This window comes from Xenopus tropicalis, chromosome 2, assembly GCF_000004195.4.
Source record: "Xenopus tropicalis strain Nigerian chromosome 2, UCB_Xtro_10.0, whole genome shotgun sequence".
NCBI lineage: Eukaryota > Metazoa > Chordata > Amphibia > Anura > Pipidae > Xenopus > Xenopus tropicalis.
In genome coordinates, this window is record NC_030678.2 from 77,976,311 (window position 1) to 78,003,166 (window position 26,856).

The window sequence follows — 26,856 nt, forward strand, 5'->3', positions numbered from 1 at the left end:
GACGGGTTTATATCCCCGCAGTAAGGACCAAGCATTTGGGATTTTGGTGGGCTACCACCATTGTGATAAAATAGGTGTGGTTTGAAGTGGGTGTGGTTTTAAAAAGGGGAGTGGTCAAAATGGCTTCCATTAGCAGCCCTCCACCATGTATGATAGAGAAATTCTGGCCCTCTGCACTGCTGAAGTTGGACAGCACTGCCTTAGGCCAATGCTCTTTTTAAGTTATGTACTTGTGCCACATAATTTTGTACTTATTCTGAATGTGCCTGTGAAAATCATTTTTATGTACACAGACAAAAATAAATTGGGATATTGCCTTAAAAATAAATTGGAATATTGCCTTAGGCCAATGTCATATGGTGCAATTTGACTGCCACTGTCAGACTACAGTCAAAACACCCGATACGACATTAGCATTAGCCTTCCAAAATATAAACGTCACCTCAGCCTATGGATGTATGTTGCTAAATCTAGACTCTTAGCATTATTTGTAACACCATGATTTGTCCCATGCGTATAGCAGAAAAGTTACTGATTAAATGAGCAGGATTGGTACTTTTGAGTAGTCTATCTATAATGTCTATTAGCATGGATTGTGAAGAACTGATACTAATGAATATTTTGTTTAACTGTAAACAATAGCTGATGTGCTAGTCTATCAGTCATTTTGGACACTAGTTGATGATCTTGCCTTTTAGAAATTGTGTTCTTTGGTGTTTGGGGTCTTTTTTTATGTTCTCGGCAAGAAGTTTCCAATCACTTGTTTCCTTGAGGATGTGATGGGGCATGGCTATGCCGCAAGGCAAATGCACTGAATTCTTAATTGCTGCTCTAGTTATTACCAGCCCTTACAATTTGGGAGGAATACTTATTTGTTGCCCTGGATACTATTTAAACTAAAGTAGGATGACTAAAACAACAGTATTTTCATATATTTACTGTGATGTAAGGCAAAAGGGCCCCTTTTCAGAGTATATACACAGTATTGCCGACATGCTCATCTCTAGCCAAACACAGAAGAAAATATTACTATTCATTTACCTTCTGCTCAGAAATAGAGAAATTTTTATTCATGTAGATATACATCCATACAAACCGGGAAAAGCCACCCGCAGACCTACAACCCAAGCTTAAAAAAAAAAAAGGTGGTAAATAGTGGGTGGCAGAATAACATTAATTTATAGCTATGATGGGCCTGAGCAAGTATGAAATCCGGTATCATATATTTAGAGAGCAGAATACACTGTGCTCTCAATTACTGTTCTTCAGCTGGAATTATTGACCTGATTTAGAACATATTTAGACCAGAGTTTGTGACTCTTTACTAACCTAGTAATTCTAGGTAAAAAGAAAAAAAAGTCAACTATAGTCTACACTTTATGATGCTGCAGTCATCAAAAAAACTTACCTGAAGCGTTCATGAAAGCATACAACCAAATCAATAACATCCACACCTGCTGCAGACTTCTTACAGAGGAAATATCTGAAGCTTAATCAAAACCCATAGTTTACCTTTGCAGGGCAAATCATAAAACTTCAAAATAACTATTCTTTGTTATTAAATTTAGGACCCTCATTTGTTTTGCAGAGGACCATTATGCAGCTTAAATCCAACACTTCCATATAGTGTTGAAAGCATAACTAATGTCTCCAGACAGCAGAGCTTTATGGTCTGGATTTGGCATAGAATAAATGTATCTGTGTCCACTCCAGTCCGATGCTGAACTAACTTCAAAAGTTGAAAATGTGTGCATTTCATATATTCTGGAATTCAAGGAGAAGAAAATCCTGCAGTCATTTTACAGATATTGTATATACTGAAGAAAGTTTGGTGTCCCTTCTTATCCTAATGCACAGAGAATTGCAAAATGATCCAGAAGATAAACAGATCCACACATGTACTTGATGTGTGAGCAAGATGGTTGGCTGTTACATAGGGTCACCACCTCCCAATACTGCTGCTTTTTATACCATACACTTCACACTAACAAAGGTTAGCTTGGTCGACATTGCACCTGTCCTTCAGCACTCTCCTCATCATCAGATCCTGCCCCACCATTTCCTGACCCCCCACCGCTGAGTCCTGTGATCCTGTAACCCATGTTCATCAGCATCACCTCCAGTGGGTCAGCATTCATTCGCCTCTGGTTGGCCTGACAGGCTCCCTCCATATCTTGTACCACCCGTCGGTCCAGGCCCTCACTCTGTTGGAAGATGATCGAAATTTGATGAGTCATATATGAAGTATTCCATGGAAATAACGTGCAAATATTAGACACAACTCTTTTAGGCACATCATCATAAAACATTTCTTACTTTGAATGTTACCACCATACATAACTGTGCAGGACAGCTTACCTCAGGCCGTGGACTCCACAGTCGGACAACTGGGTCAATACCACTTGTAGCCAGGAAGCAGTAAGTTGGATGAGGTTGAAGGCAGTTAACAATAGACTCATCTCCTTGGAGAACCCGTATAAGAGCTTGTGTGTCTTTTTCCCAGATGAAGAAGGAACCATCATCTGACCCACTCACAATATACTGGCCATTGCTAAAAGATGATGACACGACAGTAAATTAGAAACAGAAATAACAATGTAGGGGAGGGAACAGTGAAAAACACTGATCTTTCATAGCATGGAAGTCACCTTCCCATGAAGCTAGCTTCTTTAATGTCTGTGGTAGTATTGCAGTGACCACAGTATCTGTGTTTATAATCCAAACTTCTCTCTCTCAGCAGCAGCTCATCCTCTGATAAAGAATCCTTTCTTCCCCCAGAACGCAAACGGACTGAACCCCCCTTTTTATCTTCATCTGTGAAGGCAGAAAAAAGAAATAGATGAATGATAAGCAGATTGTGGAAACAGAGCAAGTAAAAATTAAAAGCAAACATGGGGTAAATACATCAAATATATAAAATCACATATTCAAATATGCAGAGCAATTTCTAATTACCCTGTTTCTAGTAATGTATAATAAAGATCAATACCATTATTACACCCCGCAGGAACCAGAGAGTCAAGAAAAATTCTACTACCCACAAGTTCACATTTCTGATCTTGCTCTGACTGTGCTCTAAAAAGCAGGGGGAAAAATTAATAGGGGATTGGAACACCATTGGAAATCTGCAATGTTTCTACAATAAAAAAAAACAAAGATGCAACAACATTCATCATGTTACAGTATATTTTATATAAGTAGATTCCATCCCATTTGGTATGTTACTTGGTCATCAGCAATCATTTCAGCTGTCATATTAAGTTCGCTTGCTCTTAATGAAAATAGACATCATTGAACACGCGTGTTCACGAGAAAATAATATTAAGAGCTGAGAGAGGAAGGAATAATTTGATGAATACAGGAGATTTGTATTTTTTAAATAAAGTGGGATCTATCAACCTATGAAATAATGCCAAATCCTCTTTTATTAAACTTCACATGCACTAATTAGTCACAACTTGTATAATCAATCGCAGTCACAGAATGCAGACAGGTCCTATTTTGTTGACATCAAGGCAAGCTTTGCATAACCCCTTAATCTCATATATACACCAGAAATGTGTGATGAGTGGAATGGAAGTGCAGCATGACAAATTACTGCTGTGGCAGTAGTATAGAAGCAAGTAGGAAATATATATTGAAATAAATATGGATAGAAACATTTAAATTAAAAACCCTTTGGGGTTAATGTGTAATTTGGAAAGGTATTTTATTATACAGCTTTTCATAACTGGTTGACAGGTCTCCTTTAACTTTTTGTCTGCAGTTCCCCAGCTTGTGCTTTCAATTGCTATCTGTTTGCAATGGTAAGAAAATAATGGAGCTTAACAATCAATGTGTACATTTAAGGTAGAATTAATAGGCGTGTAATATTAAAAATACTAGCATGAAGAAAATAATGACCAGTCAAAAAGGTGCTTGGAAGTAGATGAACCTACTTGAACATTCATTTAAAGTCGATCTTTTAGTTTGTGTATATTTAGAAACTAGCAGAATTTGGTTTAAGCAACATGTGGCCCAGTGAGGTAAATTTGGTCTAATGTGTCAGCACTGTGGCCTTCCAATTGTATGGATCCTTTTGTAAGTTAACATTTAAAACTGCAAATATCATATTGTTTACCCGTATCCACTATCTAGTTGCCTGTGGACATGTCCACCATATGTGGGCCATAGTCCCTGGTGTAGAACATCCCCTAAAACTAAAAATTTTTGCTGGTGTTGGGGTAGATGTGTGCTAATTTCTTTGGTGTGAGATACCATTGAAAGAGTACTTTATAGCCTGCTTCCAGTAGTATAATATTGTTTGAGCTTTTTTGCTTGTTTTCCCATAATTTCTTCCAATCAGAATCCTCAAGTGTTTTACCTATTTCCATATTCCATGATTTAATATATTGGAGATCTAGTAGTTGTTTTGGGGAGTTGACATGCTGGTATAAAATTGTTACAGCTTTCAGGGGAGTAGCTCCATCTATACACCATTTTTCAAAATAGGTTTGATTTGTAGGTTGGGGTATATGGCGTTTCCAACGCAACAGGCAGGAAGGGCAAAACCGGTCTGTAGTTGGGAGTCTGATCAGTTATTATCCTGGCTGTTGCTTCAAAACTACACTGATGAGCCCCAAGAAGGGCGAAACCGGTCTGTAGTTGGGAATCTGATCAGCTATTATCCTGGCTTCTGCTTTAAAGTGGACCTGTCACCCAGACATAAAAGCTGTATAATAAAAGCCCTTTTCAAATTAAACATGAAACCCAAAATAATTTTTTTTACTACCACATCCATACCCATTATAAAAGCATTTTAAAATCCCAGCTGTCAATCATATAATGCCTGCCCCGCCTCTATGCCTTAGGCATAGAGGTGGGGCAGAGAGTTACTTTCACTTTCACTTCAGAACTTCTTAGATGTCACTGCTCTCCTCACATTCCCCCTCCCTCCGCACCATGTAATTGTGTAACCAGTGCATGGACATGGGCATCAGGTCCCCCCATACTGGCACAGAAACAAGATTTTGGCAAGATACAATGCCTGCTTTGATAACAGTGTCCACAAAATGGCCCCTGCCTGCTTGCTGCAATTGTGAATTCAAAGGCTGAAGAAAATAAGATTAAAATAATTTATATAGTGTAAGTAAAGTTTATTTTGCTTGCCAAACACAATAGAAAACAATTTGAAATTATTTCTTAAGGTGACAGGTCCGCTTTAAAAATCCAGTGGGTAAGCTTTAGCCTTTATGATAAACCCATGTAAATAGGAGTTTTCTAAGAGCCTTAAGGAATTTGTTCCAAGAATCCCTTTGACTTATTTGCATGCGTATGAGGCAGCCTACTTAACCCTTGTAACTTGTTCAGCTATACATACAAATGTTAAAATAGGAGTAAGAACAGCAGTGATAAAAAAAAGGCTGATTGAACTTACGTGAATCATTTTTGGAAAATAAGGCCACCCTGATGTCTCTGTCTAGCGCATCACATGCACTGCTCCGTGCCTGGTCTGGGAACTTGACTTTGAACTCCTCAAGACACTCCAAAGCTTCAGACACATAGTGCAGCTCAAAGAGACAACGGGCCAATCTAAAATGCGCTTTCAGATGTGCTGGGTTAAGGGCTAAGGCCTGCAAGCAATCTCGCAAAGCATCATAGTGGTCCCCATCCCTGTGTAAGAGATGCGGGATTGACAGAAAAACAAGGTAAAGCAATTTAAAAGCAGCCATCATACAGTATATCTGTTCATTTAGTATTCATCCCTCCTTACCACTTGCGCTTCATGTAAGCAGCAGCACGATTTCCATACAGCATGGCACTGCCAGGAGCTCTTTGGACAGCCTCACTGTACAGCTCAATAGCCTGACTCCACTGCTGCCGAGCAAATGCATCATTGGCTTTCTGCTTCACCTTCTCAAGGTGTGGAGGAAGATCAGCTGCTGCTCTAGATGGATAAGAGAAAAGAACAGGAAAGTGAGAGTGTAGTCACAAGGGGAAATAAGGAAAAGTAAGATAGGGTTAAAATGGAAAATAGTGTGCAAGAGAAAGTAGGGCAATGTATATTAAAGGGAACTAAAGCTCTAGATGAAGTTGGATTCTTTTATTTATTGCACATAGCCTCTGTAATATCTGATTTATTGTGCAGCTTAAATTTACTTTCCAGGTTATAGTTACATAGTTTAGTTGGGTTGAAAAAAGACTAAAGTCCATCAAGTGCAACCCTTCCAAGTGAACCCAGCACACACATATAAACCTATTTTGACTTATCGATGCACTCACAAACTATATATAACAAAATCAATACTAATTGTAGATTTTAGTATCACAACAGCCTTGGATAATTATGCTTGTTCAAGAAATCATCCAAGCCCCAAGGGTAAAGACACATGGAGCTACTAGTAGTAGCTACTTTTCACATCTACTAAATGCCAGAAAATACCCTGCCTTGAAAATACCTCACTGCCCTCACTGGACAAAAACACAAAGCGCTAACTAGCAGAAGCTATTGTCATGGCTACTAAATGCCAGAAAATACCCTGCCATAGACAGTACTTAGAACTGCCTTGGCTAAAATACACGTAGAGAAAATTATCAGTAAATGATCAGCATTGTCTGTTTTGTAGCCATGGGAAGTAGCTGCTACTAGTAGCTCTGTGTGTCTTTATAAACCACCTACCCTGCTTCAAATGAAAGTTCCGATCCTCTAATTTAAAGGTGTGGCCTCTGGTGAACTAGTCCCTTTTATGGGAAAAACAGCATCCCTTGTCTGTCTATAATCCTCTCTAATGTACTTGAACAGAGTAATCATGTCTCCTCACAAGCCCCTTTTCCAGAGAAAACAAACCCAACCTTGACAATCTAACCTCATAGCTTAAATCTTCCATATCCTTTACTAGTTTAATCTCTGCACTCCCTCCAGCTCATTAATATCTTTAAAGACTGGAGCCCAAAACTGCACTGCATACTCAAAGTGCGACCTTACCAGAGACCTATAAAGAGGCAAAATTATGTTTTCATCCCTTGAGTCAATGGCTTTTTTTAGACAAGACAGGGATGGGATAAATACCATCCGGTCTTGCACCTTTATTTACTTTAAGCCTCTTTTGAATTTCCTCCTGACCCATGCATCAGTAGATATATTACTAGAATTGGGTTTATTAAAAGGGAGTTCAGAATTTCTGCTTTTTCCCTGTGATAAGGTCCCCACTCCTTGCTTTACTATTTACACATTTAAAAAATAATTTTGGATTAATTTAACCTAGCTACAATATCCCTTTCCATCTCCATTTTAGCTTGCCTGATAGCATTTTTGCATGCTTTATTTGCTTTCTTGTACCTGATGGAAGTTTCAACTGTCCCAGCTAACTAGAATGCTTTAAAAGAACGTTTTTTCTTACCAACCTTGACACTAACACTTTTATCCAACCATAAAGGTTTTGCTTTGCGATGCCTTTCCTTGCTCACAAGGGGAATATACTGACCTGTATATTTGTTAAGAAGCGTGTTAAAGATATTCCATTTTCCTTCTGCGTTTAACCCTGTGAAAAGCCTTTCCCAGGTTATACCAGAATTGCCCTTGTTCTTGTGGGGCACACACAGTTCACGGGTCCAGGGTGGAGCATACTGGACACACACATCAATGACTTGTACTCCAAAGCAGTTCTCTTTGTGGACACATTTGTGGGACTTGGAGGAGGAGAACTGTGATGGTGCAACCTTGAAGGTAAGTTATGGTTGTATAGTATCTATCTGGTTGCTGGGTGTTGGGAATGGCAAAGAAACCCTATATTATAAGAGAAACCAACTTAATTTAGGTCTTAAGTTCTGCTTAAGGAGGGATTAAGGGAAAACTAAAATGATAAAAATAGAATGAAAATATGGACATGGATAACAGTGATCAAGGGGTAGAACAGATAGGTGGCACTGGCAGAAAAGTGAAGGTAAAGCATAAGGGGCATGGACAAAGAAGTAAATTTGTGTACAAAACATCACAGAAACGAGATTAACCCCTTGAAAAAGAGGAATGGAACTTGAGAGCGTGTGGAAGAGAAATGGGCACAGTTGGTGACAAAACTTATAATATGGCCAAGAGGTTAAACTGTAGATGAAAGCAAGAAATTAAGAAACATAAAATAGTGAATTCAAGAGAGTGTGTATGCAAGACAAAGAGTCAAGCAAGCACCTGACAGGAGAGGCCCGCTGAAAGAGTTGAACATCAGCCTGAGGAGGTCATTAAAGAGAGAATCATGATGGGGAGAGACAGAAGACATTGCGTGAGTAAAAGAGAAAAGTATATTGGGCAGAGACGAGTAGCGAGAATAAGGCAAATAGTGTGATATATGTTGTACACGTGAGAGTAAATTTTGTGTCGAAGAAGAGGCAAACCAACAGGGGGTAAAATGGGCCAACAAGAAGTGAATGGTCTGGCTGAAATGAGACCAGCAGTTAGAATGAATGAAAAATTAGTACAAATTAAAAATTAGACAAATGAAACATAAAAGCCAGTGTGTAAATTTTATTGTTGGACAATAAAGAGTGATGAGTGGGTTGGGTAAAAAAAAAAAAAGAAAGTGAATGCACAAAAACTGGGGATACGACATGCCTAAAAGCCAAAGGAAGGGGCAGTTCTCTGTAACATCTCAGATGCACACAAGGAAATTAATATTAATGGTGAATAAGCACAATAACATACAAGAGATGACCAATAAGCGTGCTAAAAATAATCAATTTAATGTTTTGTTCTCACCCCAAGTTCCTAGAATCAGCCACACAGAACCCATTGCTGTAAAGGTGAATTCCATTGGTTGTTTTTCCATTCTGTACCTCTGTCATTAAAAAGTTGACTATAAGCATCTTATTCAAATATTTTAAGTAATTGCAGAACAGGGATTCTTTTTAACAGCCTTACCTCCAGAAGTGTGAAGCGATTTAGGCAATAGGAAGGTACAAGGTCTCTGCTTGAATGTCAGATCGAAGAGGTACACCTGTAGAACAAAAGACCAAATAGTTGTTGTGGCTTGAAGAAGCTCCTGTCCCAATCATGGCGTTCAAAACAAACTGGGACTTCAAAAAGTGAAATTCTGGAGGGTATAAACCCCTACAATTCAGACAGACAAAAAGACATTAATCAAAACAAACCTATACCAAAATAATAATTCACCACTTTTCCTTATTGGTTGCAATTATTATTAAAAAGAAGAAAGTAAAACTCGGTAACGGACCTGCTCTCCCCCCATGTTGACAAGCAGTTCAGTCCCATCTGGGCTAAAAGTTACATATGTGGCCACCAACACACGCAACCGATTATTATAATCTGGGAGTTTGACGGGTAGATGGCCTAAGGTAAAAGATAAAAGATTCAGATTTTGAATGTCAGTGTGCACTTGGGAATTACGGGTAGGTGTAGCCTGAGAGGCGTGTAGAAAAGCAGAGCTAAACTTATGTAGTGAAACTAGAAGCATACCACCATTGAAATACACAAGTACAATTAAAAAATGAAGCAAGTGTAGAATGAGGCAATGCTTGTAGATAGAAAGAGGAGCATTAGAAAGTGTAAGAAGGCTAATTTAAAAGTATAATTAAGAGTACAGGAAATACTGGTGAGGAAAGTTGGAAAAACCTAACAAGCTAAACTGAACATATCCCACCTGCTACATAATATTGTGCAGCTCCTTCTGGAATTGGTTTCTGTCGGGAGCAAAAGGTATGTATGCCAGACTGAGTCTGCTGGAGGTTCTTTCTGTTAAAGGAACATGTTAAATTGAACCCTTACTTAAACAAAGATTGTAAACATAGTTATATATTTCGCCTATCCAAATAAAGAACATTTTCTTTCATGCCTTACTCACCTGTGGCTGTGAATCATGCGAATATCATAGAGCCTGACAAAGGGCCCACTGGCTCCTACTGCCAAACAGTTGTTATCCTGTGGACTGATGCTTACACACTTGGCTTCTACAAGCTGGCCACAATACTCTGTTAGATCGATCAGAACTTCTGAGTGGGTACCGCTCTCTCGTAAGTCATATTGCCTTTTATGTGGGATAAGAAAAGAACAGGATATCCATAAAGTGACAAGTTACTATGCAGATAGCCCTAAAATGTATAGCAGAGTAAAAAATATAAAGCATTCTTGTAACTTTTTTATACAAACTCAAAGTGAATAGTACCATCTGTTAGAGTATAGTGGTAGTGCAAAAAGAAGCAATTAAGACAACAATAATACAGGAATCTCATATAAAATAAAAGATAGTCTAATAACAAATGGTTCAGCATTATTAAAATCTTACTGTGCACTCATGCAAAATAATAGCCAAAGGTGTCAAATTATTAAAGGAACACAGCATTCAGATCTGGAACACCCCTGCAGTGGAGTTACCAAAATTTATGTTCAGTGCTTAAACAGGCTTAGTCATTTGTGCAGTCCTATCCTATATATAGTAATTACAGGGTTCCATGTGGGCATATTATTTCATTTGTTAAAGGGGGTATAATCCCTAAAAATTTATGAATTTTTGTTTGTAACAGGCCTTTATTCAGTTACCTTATGAGGCCATCTTCTCCTGCACTCCAGAATGTGTTAGGCCATAGAGGTGCTGTGGCAATGCGTTTCACACGATTTGTATGTTCCGAGAAAACATGGAGTGTTTCACGGGATGTGATATCATGGACATGAACTTTGGCATCTGCTGCTCCAGTAATAAGGATGCGGTCACCAGAATGCGGAAGAAACTGACATTGTAAACAATTATATGGTTAAAATAAATGATCGCGATGGGAAGAGTAAACTGAATGAGAATTATGGATCAGAATGTAAAATGGGTAAGGCTAATGTATAATTCCATTTTTTTTTTACGACTGAGGTTTATTTTTCTCAAACTCAAGAATCTATAAATATGCCCTTAAGGCTCTTGAGTGCTACTAACCTTTACAGAGAATATGTTGGCAGTATGTCCTGTGTGCATGGACAGCAGCTTCTTGTGATGGAAAGGATCCCATAGCATCATATGCTGGTCATCAGAGCCAGAGGCCAGCAAACTGTGGCATAGGCAAAGTTAAAGGAGAATGTTATTAACAGTCAAAATGTAAAGGAAAGGTACATTTAGCATAAGGAATGCAGTTAGTGATAAGAGGGTTAGATGTCATGCCTTAACAATGCAAATCAAAGCAGAATATTTTTCTACAAGACAAAGTAGAACAAGTCAATGACTTTCAATTTAAAGTCATCATTTTTTTTTTTCCAAGGAGCACAGTCATCTCTGTTGAGGCTGCTTCACTCCCACCCCACCCCCCCTGGATTGCTACCATGGGAACAGACATGTACCAAGGAGTTTCTGCAAGGGGAAAACTGAACACAGCACTGGCTGGGGGGGCAAGCAGATATTATAAACAAATTATTTTAATTATTGATATGATTCAATTTAGGCTTGTGCCACACCTGGCCTGGAGTCATTACAGGTAAACTGGTTTAATAAAAATATTCTGTAATGCACTTTAAGTGACCTGAGCAGTTAGAAATCAGCATTAAAGGAAGGAGACAATATTGTACTGCACATCTCCCCCAAATCAAAAAATGTCCACATTTTGGGGAGATAATAAGGGTCATTATATCCGCAAAATGCCCCATAGTGCTCATTTAAGAAGCACATGCCGCCCCCACCCCCTACTTGCTGTGATCTGCACTAAGTGCCGGATGCCATGCGCATCATTCAGGGGGATACCTTCACCATGCCCACCCTTCACTAATACAGCACTGACTAATGCAATAAGTGAAGGATGCCTGCAGCTATTGGCACATACCCAAACACAGCATCCAAAAAAAAAATGGCCAATTATGCCCTTATTTTGCACACTACAGGCTATGCCTGGGTTTGCAAATGAGCCCCAATAACTTTCCCTTACACCTCACTGGCAGACACACTTTTAGGCAAGTCTAAGATCATCTGGGAGGCAAGGAGCCCAATAAAATTCCTACTGATTCTCCCTTTGTCTTAGGCCTGTTTAGGAAGACAGACCATTTATGTAAGCAGTATATACAGCAGACAACAAATATTGCACAGGGCTCAGTTTTGACTGATATTGCATCTTCTGTAACTCATGCCTGGTTGAAAAGTGGCACATGGATTTGTTTTATTTTTAAAAAGCAGCAGATTGCAAAGAAGAAAAACCAATGCATTTTACCATGTTTATAATCAAATAAATTAGGTTGAGGAGACTGCCTCATACAGACAAAAGCAAACAAAAGGAATTCTGGGAGTGAATTCAAACAAATAAATTAGGTTGAGGAGACTGCCTCATACAGACAGCTGTAGCCTATAGGATAAACCCATGTAAATGGGATTTTTTTTAAAGAGTTTGGAATTCACTCCCAGAATTCCTTTTGTTTGCTTTAGTCTGTATGAGGCAGTCTCCTCAACCTAATTTATTTGTTTGAATTCACTCCCAGAATTCCTTTTGTTTACCATGTTTATAATGAAACACTTATTCCTAGCAAGCATTGGTAAATTGCAAGCAAATTGGTTCATGCTAAAGAACAGGCAGCATGTAGCTAGAATATGGGTGCAGATGATATGCCCTCCAATTGGTTGCGATGCTTATGGTGCACCAATCAAAAAGAGCCCATTATTTACTAGATGGTTAAGTCATGTGCTCCCTTAAACTGGCATATGCTGCAACTTATGTCTAATGTACCCAAGAAGGGGCACCCAACAAACTGGAACATTTCTAATAAAAACAAACACAAGTATGTCTGTTGAGTTGATTCTGCATGTATGTCTGTTGAGTTATAACACACCTAATCAACATAAATGAGACCCCATGTGTGTTTTCTAGAATATCCTAACAGATATTCGCTGTGCAAAATTTAGGATGGACATTGCATGGCTGGCCATACACAGAGATAGCCAAATGCAACTGTTGAGTTTGTTCAGACCACTGACCCAAACAATGAAATCTCACAGTAAGTGGACCATACCTCTTTCCCATCTGTCAAGGCGCCATGTACCCACTAACAACGTGTACTGCCAGAATTAAGGGATACTGGTCATGATTTTATGGTATACTTAAAAATTTCTCAATTACACTGTTTAAATAGCAAAAATTCACTCTACCATTTAAAATGTTATTCTTGAACCAACAAATGTATTTATTTAGTTGTAATATTGGTGTGTAGGCAGCTATTTCGGTGCATTGTGCCCGAGTCTGAGCTTTCAGAAGGAGCCAGCGCTACACATTAGAACTGATTTCAGGTAACCTATTGTTTCTCCTACTCCCATGTAACTGGAGGAGTTCCAGTTTTGCAAGTAGTAGTCAGGACGGCAACTTGAGTTTGTATAAGGACAGTGCAGGTTCTCCAATGGCCACTTCTTACCAGATATTGCATACTTCTTTTTAGTTTCTATAATGCCCTAAAGAGTGTGCAATAAAGGCGGTGCTGTTCCAGATTGTTTGCAACTGGAGGAGTCCCAAGCCAGACTTGGACTTCTCACTATTGAGTGTTATTCTGATGGGAGCTGTTTTTGCTACCTTCCCATTGTTCTGCTGATCAGCTGCTGGGAGGGAAGTGATATCACTTCAACTTGCAGCTCAGCAATAAAGTGTGACTAAAGTTTATCAGAGCACAGGTCACATGGCCGTAGCACCCTGGGAAATAAAGAATATGGCTAGCCCTATGTGAAATTTCCAACCATAGATACGTCCTAATTAAAACAATAGGCAAAACATATGTTTAGCACAACGCCAATTTATTAATACAAAGGTAGATTGGGTTGTAAAGGGACACACATTTACAAATCACTAACAAAAGGGATCCTGATCATACTCACTTTCCTTTCTCATTCCATTCCAAGCAGTTTACACATCCGGTGTGGCCCTAAGCAAAAGAAATCAATTATTCCATAAAAATTAAAGCACTAAAACAAACATTTGTAAATGTTTTAACGTCAATAATGAGAATAAGCATAACAAATGTTCTTAAAAGAGACATATTGGATAAATAAAAAAACCCTAATTTTGTAGGCATTATGAATAATATACGGTGCTGGTTTCACTTTGAGCTAAAAATTAATCCTATCTGTAAAAATGGTCCCTTTATTGCAGCTCCCTATAGATCCTATCGGTTCTCTGTCCCTGTTTCAAATGAAGGGTGGGCGTGTTCTTACAGTCCCTGCCAGAAGCACAGCAGAAGGGGGATAAGCCAATCACAGCCTAGCACTCACACAAGCAAAGACAGGATTCAGTTCCCTAACAAGTCAGCCTAGCTACTGGTTGGTTCCTATCCTACAGTGCAGTGTACTGAGAGCAGCCAGCCCTGCACATCCAGAGAATTCAGCCAGCAGGAAGTGGAACAGATGGGCGGGACTAGTGGGGTTTTGGTGGAATTTCTCAATAAATCAGTCCGAAACACAACTTTTTAAGCACAATCCTTCTATATTTAGAGGAGTATAATTCACTACACTACAACCTTATGTTATGTTATGTCTCCTTTAAAAATCTTCTTTCAATACTGGCCTTTAAACTCAATTTTTTGTTTTTTAAATATTTGGTTTTAATTATTTGAGGCGAAGACAATAAAGATACACATTTTACCAATTCCTACACTCCTTAACTATAAATCATCAGAAAATATTCTAGTATGTGATATATTGTATTGTTGTAGGCTGGCACTGAGGACTAAATAGTACAGCAACAATATCATATCCACACAGCAACACACAAAGGGGTAAGAGTAACAACCTTTATCTGTCAATCTTACAATTCCAAGGGTCTCATACTGAATCAAAGTTGTCAATGTCATTTTTCTTTCAACAGAGTAAAGCAAACAGTTTTTTTTCTTTTGCTTTACATGTACACTTCTTCAATGTGAGCAAAGACAGCAAATGCTTTGGAACTATCCTTCTCCCCAAGGCAGGTAGCTCTCATGGCTATACTGTCAGAGAACAGCCCACTCAGTCCTTGCTGAGGTGAGTCAGGCGGTTGCCAATGATAAACTACCATTTAGGATGCCATTTAGATATTTGCAACACTATTATCGATGCATCAATAAACAACTTTAAATGGAAACTTAAAATTCATACAAGGAGCTTAAAGGGGTAAGTCAGCTTTACATTAACTTAGCATTACTTAACATTAAAGATGTCATAGACAATGATATGCTGAGACAATTTTGAGCTGGTAATTTTTGATGGTACAGCGCATTTGAATTATTTAACCGTTTCTTCAGCAGCTCTTGAGTTTGGAATTTCAGCAGCTATCTGGTTGCTTATGTCATTTACTCTAGCAACCAGGCAGCAGTTTCAATGAAAGTGTGGAAGATGAATGTGATGAAGATGGCGTAATAACAATAACAATCAAATTATAGTTGCAGAGTATAGTATAGTTACAATCAAAAATAGTTTTTTGGTATCAGGGGTTAGCAGCTCTCGAGAGCTGCCTTTGAAAGCAGGAAAAAGGCAGAAGAGGAAGGCAAATAATTGTAGAACTATAAAAAATGGAGACCAAATGAAAAGTTGTTAAAGGGGGGGGGGGGTTCACCTTTAAGTTAACTTTTACTATGTTGCAAAATGGCCAGTTCTATGCACTATAACTTTTCAACTGGTCTTCATTATTTTTTTTTTTTTTTTTATAGTTTTTGAATTATTTGCCGTCTTCTTCTAACTATTTGCAGCTTTCAAATGGGGGTCACTGACCCCCAGTAGTCAAAAAACTATTTCTCTGTGAAACAAGTATTGTTACTTATTTTTCTATTAAAGTCCTCTCCTATTAATATACCAGACTCTCATTCAAATCATTCCCTGGTTGCTAAGGTAATTTGGATCCTAGCAACCTGATAGCTGCTGAAACTCCAAACTGGAGAGCTGCTGAACAAGAACAGAAATAATTAAAGAACTACAACTAATAAAAAATAAAGACCAATTGCAAATTGCCTCAAAATATTACCCTTTACATCATACTAAAGTTAAGTCATAGGTTAACAACCCCTTTAAGAATAGGACATCCATCATTGAGAAAGTCATTTTATGTCTGTAAACTTTGAGCGTCTGGAAATGTTGCTTGAAATTTGTGCTTCTATATGTGAATTAAGATAAAAATGATATATTTACATGCAGTCTTTATTCTATTACTTGTGACTACTGTTACTGTCTCAAAATCTTGTCTCAAATCTCTAGCAATTTGGAATGCCTTGTGGCACACAAAAGTAAATACTGGAAATAGAGCAGGAAGGGCCACAGGCACAACCTGCTCACGTGTTATAAGCCTACTGATTTAAATGTTCTGTACCAAAGACCGAATAAAAAAAAACCTAATGTGCAATTAGTCTTACAAAGTGACTGATCTTAAAGTTATGTACCTCTAAATTGACTTACTTGTAGTTCTGCCTCCAAGCCCAAGCGTCGAATAAAGGGGTCAGTTACATGGTGTTGTCTCTGAAAACTCAATGCTCTTTTATCCTAGTGAAAGAAAAGACTTATTGCTTGTAAAATAACTAAAACAAATTAAAAAGATGTCTTTCTTTCAATTTGCTAGATAAGCAGAAATCGGGTGCCTTTGCATAGATTTCCTCATTTCCTCAATATTGGTTTACTAGAGGAGAAAGGAAAAGGAAGTAAGAAGGGAAGGAGACCTGTGGATGAAGGAGAAGAATAACTAAGCAGAAGTAAAGAAGGAAAGGGAAAGACCAAAACAGTAAGTAGAAGATAAATTAAGAAGTGAGATAAAACATCACAGAATGACAACTTCAAAAAAAGGATGGAAATATGTGGAAAACAGTGGAGAAAAGAAAGGAAAAGGGTAAAGAAAAAAAACTATTAACATCCCTATTGCAAATGGACAGGATGACAATGCAGTTTTTTATTTTTGCAGGAAAATGGTCAATAGCAGCAGCAGCAAAACAGTATATCTCCCTATTAGTAGCACTGGCATGAAGGGCCTCTAAAATACTGGATAGGTGTCAACCCAAGAGTATGGCGCTTTTGGGGCACCATTCTATGAATACTGTATCTTCAGTTGCCAGTAAATGGTTCGGTTCACAGTTTGTACTCAGTTGTAGTTGTGTCTGTAAATAATGTGAAAATGATAGTGGTTTTGCTGTTCAGGAAGACCATATTTTAAGGCAGAGGCGGTAGAAGGGCACAAACTCTAAATTGAGTGTTAGTTGACAGCAAATTATTTCTACAAAAGATTTTCATTACAAACTGTCTCCAATAAGGTGAATTTTGACTTAAAATAGACTCTGCAAAGAAGACGTAACAAATACAGAATGAAGGACAGTCAATTCACCTACACATGACATGATAGCTACACAGCAGTGAGGGAAGGGGGGTGGGGCAGACAGAAAAGGGTGTGCACAGACCAGGTAAGTATAGGATGCTACGGCAAAAACCTGGACATTTTAAAATACCGAAAAAGGAACAAAAGAGTTCCCACCAATAGATCTCCCAAAACATATCTGTCTTGCAGGGTGCCATATCTTGGGGTCCTTACAACTTAAAAGTCAGGGCCCCTACTACCAGCACAGGGGGCTAAAAAATTTGCCTCGCCTACCTGGGAGCAAGCCTCTGCCATTCAAGAACGTAAGTTGCTGTCCAGGCCTACCTGGGCATAAAAACTTCTGGGCCAATTACTGCAGTCACAGGGGCCTCAACCAAGTGACCCTGATTGCAGGATATTAAGGTCAATTAGAAATGTATATGACATGTTCAGTATACTGTATTATGGTGTAACAGCTATGCAGTAATGCAACAGCACTAATTTAGCAAAAGAACTCTGCAGCTGGCACAAAAATCCCACAGAAATATCAATTAATCGACAGATGAAAAGAATGCCTAAAGTAGATGTCCACCTAACAAAAAAAAATCTTACATAATAAAACAAGATATAACTTTAAGACACTTTCCAATATATATTAATAAAAATGTTTTTTTTTTTTTTTTTAAATAAGTCAAAGCAATTTCTGTCTACCCTTTGCCTTCTTAGTTTCATAGACTACAAATCAATGTATAAAAAAATACATTCTCTATTTACAGAATAAGGCCAAGGTCATGATAAACGCTAGCTCTATTATCTTTGCCTGTGCTTTGTAGGCAGGCAAAAAGAAGTGGATCTGCTCTCACATGCAGCTACGTGTAGTTGCACTTACACAGCTTCAGAGTGTAGCTACATGGACTGAAGATAGGAAGATAATCCTGAGAAACATGAAAGCAGACACTTAGGCCAAATCTCTGCCTGTCAGTGCAGCTATGGATGAGAGTGGTTCACCTTTTTCCAACTGCCTCCCAAATGCAGGCGAAGAGAAGCAATGCCAATGCTCAGTGTTAATTTGGCATTTGCACTGTGGGAATTGGATTAGCTGACAGAAACAGCTACCAAATTATATTAGTAAATAACTTATGTTAAAAATGTTAACGTTAATGTATACTGGAAAGGTGCATGTAATTACATATTCTTTTAATGTGCAAAAAACAATTAATGAATGGACATCTGTAGCACGGTGGATTTTATTTTGATTTTATAATGATTTACATTATATATCTGCTTTGACATATGAATCAAATCTTAGGTTTGAGTCAAGTAAAACCAGCAGATTTTGGGACATCTATTGTCCAGTGTTCAAGGTACAATGTCTTTGTTCTATGTATATTGCTGGGTAAACAGTAAACACAGGTATTGTTACCCAGCAAATATCCTTGGAATAAACAAACAGACAGCATATAGACAATACACTTTATGTACAACTTATTTGAGAAACAAATAAGGCTTTCTACAAAGTTAGTAAACTGTCTAGTTAATAGGTTTTGTTCATGACAAAAGTTTGTACACAAGTTAGCACTTGGTGTTGGGGGTTTTGCTAAGAACTCTAGTATAAAAGGGAGCCTCCACCATGTGTCAGTAGCTTCGCCTAGGACTCCTGAACGAGTGCCGGGACAATTGGATCATCGATTGGTTATCGGGAACCTGAAGGTCTTGCGCCAAAGGTTGTGGGGCTCCCCGATTTGTGCTGAATTGATGCAGAACTGGCTATACTTGTAACTATAATCATACAAAGTTAAGTAAATCTATTTAATTCTATTATTACTTGTGTGTGTGTGTGTGTAAGTTATTGCTCGCTAACAGTTTATCAGAAGGCTTAATCATTGATCCTGCATATTTATTAATATTTGTCATTAATGTTAATTAATACAAATTATTAATATTAATAAAGGTTCACCCCCTTTATTACAACATCTAATCTATCATTGAGCTTCTATGAAATCACTTCCAAAACAGTTTGTACACTTTTAACAAGTAACGAACCAAGTTAAGAACATAGCAGAAGACATATTTTAGACCATTTTATCTCCTGCACATACCTTTATCTGTCTGTTAATGATGTCTTGAGCAATATTGACTCGGGCCATATCAAAACAATGGTATAAAATGGCTCAACCTGCCACACATTTAAACGTCACCATTCCCACGCTTTCCTCACGCAGTTCCCTGGTGCCTGTAGAATGAAATTATCACATGATAAATAACCACTTGACTTAGAACTGGTCCTGCAAACAGAAAATCACTCAACCACCTGATTTCAAAAATGTTATCTTTTACCACAAAGCATCGGTACACCTAAAGAACTGATTTTACAATTAAATTCTGACTTTGTTGACATATTATGTATAAAATCTAATATTACTAGATGTACACTGAGTCAGTTCTTATACTAATCCCTGTACCTTTTAAACCATACTTTGTGCCACTGTGCAGTCTTTTCGTCACGCATTCCTGACATGTACAGGTTCTCTCAGGCAAGTTTAGCAGAGGCATATAATATGCTTGCACTTCTGTCTGGGCAACAGGTTGACAAGGCCTCTATTTAAGGATAAAGTGAGAACCCAATGTTGGCAAAGTCAGCCCCCTAAGTAACATACCTAAACTCCCAAACACAGCCTATACATTAAAAGGAGAAACTATCCAGTTTTAAAAAGGAATTTGACATGCAGGATAACACAGCAGCAGTCTATACACTTGTGTTTTCCTTTCTCTGCTTGGGTCTAAAGAAGTATAACAGATAATGGGTGGGAGGTGCCAGAACAGCTATTCTTTTAGATATGCTTTGCCACATTGAACATTAAGTATTTGATACCTACATGTGTCTTAAATCTATGGTTGGTTATCCTCTACAACTATCAACGCAGCTTATTTATTATAATATATTACACACTCCAGCACCTGGTAACTAAACCACTCTGAATCCATGTTTATCCCAAAATTGTTATTTTTCTTGGTGCTGGAGAAGTTCAAACTTCACTTCCGAAGTCTGCAGCTCACTGACAGCAGAAGGAGGACGGCTAATACAAGTAAATGCATAGTGCCTAACAGTCTCGCTTTACGAGGGACACTCCCAATTACTCTAAAACAACCCGCAGTCGCGCATAACTACTTACACCTCCAGTAAAGCTGATCATTGCAAGCTGCTTGTCTCCTGTCTTACAGAAAATCCTGACGCCACAAGTCTCATCACGCGAGACTTTGCTGTCACGGCTACACGTACGCGCAATGACGCGTCACGTAGCCGTCTTGTGGGAGTGGCGAGCAGGGATGGCGTAACACAAGTGTTCCAAAATAGGAAGTTAGTGTTACTCTACGTTAGATCTCGCCACAGTGGGTTATAATTGTGCTTGCTCCTTGTATACTGTATGTGCTAGAGAACATACCAGTAGTTCGTCTTAAGTCGTTTATATAAAATATAGACGTTTTGTGCAAACTAGGACCAGGTGAAATAATGTCTTTGTGTTTTTGTACACACAACGTGAAGACAATGGGTGAAACTGGGGAAATTGACTAAAAGTAATATTTTACTCTTCGTTTTGGTTGTAAATGATGTGTGCAGGTTCTGCTGCAGAAAGTTCTGGGGCCACGAAACAGTTGTTGAAGCCAAGTGGTGCCTGGGCTTGCCATTGTTTCATGAAAGAGTTAGATGACAATGGCTGTAACCCACATCTGCCAAAGACTTTTAGCTATCTTGAGTTCTGGTCCAGTGTTTTATGTAAAGATTCAAAAATATTTTTCACAATTTAGGGACACAGTACAGGCTAATTTATGAAAATCTAATGGGTACCAATAGTAATCTTTAGCTTTTGGGCACATGTAGCTGAAATATGCATAAAAACGTGAGAAAGTCTGGCGTTTTTTTGCTTATTTCTGCTACATGTGCCTGCGCCAAGCGTATTCCATTCATTCAGATGCAGACACAGGAGCGTATGGCGCGTATTTTCTGCAAGTGTTTTCGGCTTGCCAAACATTCATGCCATATGCATGGTGTGGCATGAGCCTTAATGACTTTATGACAAGTTTTTTTCCTTCCATTTTCAAAATGCAGTAAAGCTCAGTGTAACTGTCAGATCAAGTCTAAGCTCTTCTGTTTTGCTTTGTTACACCAAGTCTTCATTTCACACCTCTTGTAGGGGCAACATTGGAAGATAATTAACATATTAATGGAGATTAACAACCTATTGTCAGACTACAAGTTTCTGTCTAACCCTAGACCTATAGGTGCAGAAAGCAGTATTAACATGTTTAAAAACAAGTAAAATACTGATTAAACAAAAAGGCTAATGTACACAATCTTATTTATAAAAAGTTTTTAGTATTTGCATTGTTATGCTAGTTTTAGCTTAACTAATAAAGGAATAATACAATTTTAAGTGAATATATTGTATACATTTTTATTTAAAGGAAAAGTAAAGGCTCACAGGCAAATTTTTAGTTTTAGCTGCAGTGCCCCCATTATATTTATTTCACTGAGACTTGCCACAACCAATCTATGCTCCCATAGCATGTCCACAACAACAGAGCTGCTTGACAGCATTGGCCACCACCTTTAGCAGCGCCCCTTTTGTTCTCAGCAGCCATCTTGGTGATCAGCTAACAGCACATACACACTGGCACCCAAACTGGGATATTGGGGTACAAGATTGGACTGGCCCCAGCAGGGTACTGGGGAAAAATCTAGTGGGCCCTGGTCCTGTTGGGCCCCTTTTCACTGGGTATGTTGGTGTGTGAGCCGGATTGCTGTCAACCGGTAATCAGTGTGGTGGCAGAGAAGTGCAGGGGGTGGGCCTTTGTTTAACCTTTTTTCAGGTAGAAGGTATTTAGACCCTTAAATCTCGTTACAGAAATGGAATTACACAGAAATATTGAACATTGGAAAGCTTGTCCTGAAAAAATGATGTTTAGTTTTCCTAGGCTAACTAAAATAATCCTTCAGGAAATGCTGCTAAAGTGAAATGGCAAATGAAATGCTAAATCCTTATTTCAAGGCTCATGGTTATGCAGGACTGGATTTGATAGCACGTCGACAGATTTACTAAGAGCTAAAGACAAATTCATAAAAAATTGTTGGTAAAATGTAATCTAAAAGACAAAATCTGAAAACTGTCTGTTTAAAATTCACAAAAGTGGAGACAGAGGTTTGTGATAAGGTGAAAAATCTGACAAATATATCTCCTCTTTTATTTTTTCTCACTATCACCACTTTTATGAATTCCCCCTATTGGGTCCTTTAGGTATATAGATATGGAGAATTGACCCTGGGTTTAGCTGCCAGTGGCTGTGCCGTAATATGACACTGATCATTATACTCTGGCCTTGTGGGTAACATATCTTCCTCAGAATAATGCTGATATTGCATACGTTTTAAGTGGTTTGCTTTTGTCAGGACAGCCCTGACTTTTAGCCCCCAGCCTGCAGTTCTAGAAAGCCCTATTTTCTTGCTGGCCCTTTGTGGTTTTGTGAGATGAGACAACAACTTCAATTTCCTATACAATATAAAGCATGGCTTCCTGGACATGAGGGAGAGTGTCAATTGCAGTGAAATGCTTGAGAGGCTGCTGCTGTATATGTGGGGGCCATGGTGTGTCATTTGTTCCCGTTAAGTAAACAGGGGTGTGTTTTTGTTAACTGCGCATAGTATTTTTCAGTGAGTGGCTACAATGGCAATGGTTAAATTTTTCACCACTCTGGATATAAATCATGGCGCAAGCTGCTCTTTAGCACTGTTCCTGTCACTGCCACGCTAGGATACTATAAAGTGTGGGGGTGAGGTCTCAGAAGAAGGGAAAAAAGGAGTTGCAGGTTGAAAATTGGGTAGAGAGAAATTGTGGATGAATGAAAAATAATATAAGGGAAAACTTATGTGCAGGTGTAAAGATCTAGTTATAGTAGAGAGTGTGATACAAAGCTAAAGTCACATGGAGCTGTGCCTTGGCTTCTTTCTGCCTGCATTTTCTCTGCAGGTGGAGACAAGCTGATGCTCGAAATGCATTTTGGAATTTTCAGGCCAAATCTTATCTAGGGGGCACTTGCCCCCCCCTGGAAAAGTAGCAAAAAAAACAAAAACCTTACTCCGTTTCTGCACTTTCCCCTCAAGCCCGTTTTTGCTGTGCTCCGATTGGATCTTTCTTCTTGTGGATTCACCAATCAGAGCACAGCTTCCTTGACAGACAGTAAAATTGACCAATCAGAGCACAGATGCACACAGGGATCGGGAGATTTTGCAAACTGGAAACAGAAAAAAAGACTGAAAAGATGAATCTGCAGCTGTAACTTTACCTGAGAACCAACTCTCAACTTTTGCTGCAGTTTTCATCCCACAGGTACTATACAGTTCTAAAGAATCACTAGCTGACATTAAATTGTTTAATTTATAATCTATCCCCTACCCTAACACATGGAGGGTAAGTTAACTCTTTCCCTCTGAAAAAGCTCATTGTGTGTTTATATATGTGTTGTTGTTTTTTGCACTTACTATTTTTTTTTTTTTTTTTGTCATTGTTTTGTTCATTTATAGTAAGTTACAGTGGGGCCAATGTTGTGTATCAGTGCCAGTGTTATAGTGCCAGGGCCTGAATATCTGCCATCTGTACCCACTGCTCCTCATGGCATATAATGTGCTGGGTTTGTAAATACGGACTGCATCTCACTGTATATAATGGGGAGTCAGTACCCACTGCCTTTCTTGCTATAAAACTAACATAAACACATCTAAAGGGGTGGTTCACTTTTAAGTTAACCTTTAGTATGTTATAAAATGGCCTATTCCTAGCAACTTTGCAATTGGTCTTCCTAATTAATTTTTTTGAATAATTTGCCTTTCTCTTCTGCCTCTATACAGATTTCAAATGGGGGCCAAAAAATATTGCTCTGTGAGGCTACAATTTTATTATTATTATAATTTTGTATTACTTATTTTTCCAAGTAGGCCCCTTAACTATTCATATTCCCATCTCTTGTTTAAATCACTACCTGGTTGCTAGGGTAAATAAGACCCTAGCAACCAGATAGCTGCTGAAATACCAAATGGAGAGCTGCTGAACAAAAAGCTAAATAACTGAAAAACCATTAAAAATAAAAGTGAATTAGAATGCGAACTACCCCTTTAAGCTAACTGATCCCAAACACAAATGTTTGCAGATCCCCTAACAGAAGTGCGCGTATGAATACTTTTACTACTAATACTAAACATTTTAGGGTAAAAAAAAAAAGCACCCCCACCCGCACTTTTGTACAGTATCCCTGGGAGTCAGTGGGAACGGCAAGAGGTAGTTGGGAGGTTAACTTTTTACGTCAGCAGTGAATCCACTAAGTGTCACATTAGCTGTAGGTCAGTCTGTGTATGGGCCATATTTAGCCTCCCCTAGTATCATCCTGCAAAAAAAAAAAATATATATATATATTTATCTGTTGCAGGATGATTCTGAGGTCTCAGAAGAAGGGAAAAAAGGAGTTGCAGGTTGAAAATTGGGTAGAGAGAAATTGTGGATGAATGAAAAATAATATAAGGGAAAACTTATGTGCAGGTGTAAAGATCTAGTTATAGTAGAGAGTGTGATACAAAGCTAAAGTCACATGGAGCTGTGCCTTGGCTTCTTTCTGCCTGCATTTTCTCTGCAGGTGGAGACAAGCTGATGCTCGAAAATGCATTTTTTGTTTTCATGGCAAAATCTGCTCCATATCTGCACACAGGCCAAGGAAGTCTATGTAGAGAAAAAACGTAGTGAATCAGAGCATGGGCGTCCACAGAAGGGGGCAAGAGGGGGCACTTGCCCCCCCCTGGAAAAGTAGCAAAAAAAACAAAAACCTTACTCCGTTTCTGCACTTTCCCCTCAAGCCCGTTTTTGCTGTGCTCCGATTGGATCTTTCTTCTTGTGGATTCACCAATCAGAGCACAGCTTCCTTGACAGACAGTAAAATTGACCAATCAGAGCACAGATGCACACAGGGATCGGGAGATTTTGCAAACTGGAAACAGAAAAAAAGACTGAAAAGATGAATCTGCAGCTGTAACTTTACCTGAGAACCAACTCTCAACTTTTGCTGCAGTTTTCATCCCACAGGTACTATACAGTTCTAAAGAATCACTAGCTGACATTAAATTGTTTAATTTATAATCTATCCCCTACCCTAACACATGGAGGGTAAGTTAACTCTTTCCCTCTGAAAAAGCTCATTGTGTGTTTATATATGTGTTGTTGTTTTTTGCACTTACTATTTTTTTTTTTTTTTGTCATTGTTTTGTTCATTTATAGTAAGTTACAGTGGGGCCAATGTTGTGTATCAGTGCCAGTGTTATAGTGCCAGGGCCTGAATATCTGCCATCTGTACCCACTGCTCCTCATGGCATATAATGTGCTGGGTTTGTAAATACGGACTGCATCTCACTGTATATAATGGGGAGTCAGTACCCACTGCCTTTCTTGCTATAAAACTAACATAAACACATCTAAAGGGGTGGTTCACTTTTAAGTTAACCTTTAGTATGTTATAAAATGGCCTATTCCTAGCAACTTTGCAATTGGTCTTCCTAATTAATTTTTTTGAATAATTTGCCTTTCTCTTCTGCCTCTATACAGATTTCAAATGGGGGCCAAAAATATTGCTCTGTGAGGCTACAATTTTATTATTATTATAATTTTGTATTACTTATTTTTCCAAGTAGGCCCCTTAACTATTCATATTCCCATCTCTTGTTTAAATCCCTACCTGGTTGCTAGGGTAAATAAGACCCTAGCAACCAGATAGCTGCTGAAATACCAAATGGAGAGCTGCTGAACAAAAAGCTAAATAACTGAAAAACCATTAAAAATAAAAGTGAATTAGAATGCGAACTACCCCTTTAAGCTAACTGATCCCAAACACAAATGTTTGCAGATCCCCTAACAGAAGTGCGCGTATGAATACTTTTACTACTAATACTAAACATTTTAGGGTAAAAAAAAAAAGCACCCCCACCCGCACTTTTGTACAGTATCCCTGGGAGTCAGTGGGAACGGCAAGAGGTAGTTGGGAGGTTAACTTTTTACGTCAGCAGTGAATCCACTAAGTGTCACATTAGCTGTAGGTCAGTCTGTGTATGGGCCATATTTAGCCCTGTCACTACACACGTACAGGGGCATATGCTATAGAGCAACTAAATAGTGGAAGCAGACCCCGCAATCTTGGGGGGCAGGGGAACAGGAGGCCCTGGAACTGTGGGGTCTGCTTCCTCGATAGCCACTGAAAATTCAACGAGCAGTTGCGCTGGAGGGGCAAGCTTTGGTATGCACCGTGCCCCTCCAAAGATGTTTTGCAGGGGGCCCCACAATGTGTTGTTATGTCACTGCAGAACAGAATAGCCTTTTCTCTGCTGTTCTATTTTCCTAGCAGATAAATGACAGCGAGCCATAATCCTAAAGGCCATGGCCTGCTGGGAGATTAGTCGCCAGTAGTTAATCTTGGCTGTCACGGTAACCAATCTCCCCAAAATGCCTTTCTACCAGCAATTAAGTGAATCGCTGGTGGGAAGACGTGCGTTGCTTCAAGTTGCCGATGTTTAGTAAGATGGAAACTTTGCATGACTTT

The 26,856-nt window shown here is 38.7% G+C and overlaps 1 protein-coding gene across 1 annotated transcript; it reads right to left on the reverse strand.

The window, feature by feature from the left end:
• Positions 1–1,036: 1,036 nt before the first annotated feature.
• Positions 1,037–20,526, reverse strand: wdtc1 (WD and tetratricopeptide repeats 1). Its single transcript, XM_002934641.5, has 16 exons — positions 20,403–20,526; positions 19,329–19,462; positions 16,347–16,430; positions 13,806–13,852; positions 10,908–11,019; positions 10,526–10,713; positions 9,831–10,013; positions 9,630–9,721; positions 9,204–9,319; positions 8,891–8,966; positions 8,729–8,807; positions 5,753–5,926; positions 5,417–5,652; positions 2,649–2,814; positions 2,359–2,551; positions 1,037–2,204 (listed from the first exon to the last, which is right to left on the reverse strand). The coding sequence occupies exons 2-16, from the start codon at positions 19,374–19,376 to the stop codon at positions 1,995–1,997; spliced, it is 2,004 nt and encodes a 667-aa protein (XP_002934687.2). The 5' UTR covers positions 19,377–19,462; positions 20,403–20,526; the 3' UTR covers positions 1,037–1,994.
• Positions 20,527–26,856: the final 6,330 nt, after the last annotated feature.

Excerpts from the sequence above, each read along its gene's own strand:
- wdtc1 (XM_002934641.5), bottom strand. The coding sequence starts at position 19,376 with ATGGCCCGAGTCAATATTGCTCAAGACATCATTAACAGACAGATAAAG. Across the intron at positions 5,653-5,752 it reads GCTTACATGAAGCGCAAGTG|GGATGGGGACCACTATGATG; the intron begins GTAAGGAGGGAT and ends TCTCTTACACAG. Across the intron at positions 2,552-2,648 it reads GAAGCTAGCTTCATGGGAAG|CAATGGCCAGTATATTGTGA; the intron begins GTGACTTCCATG and ends ATCATCTTTTAG.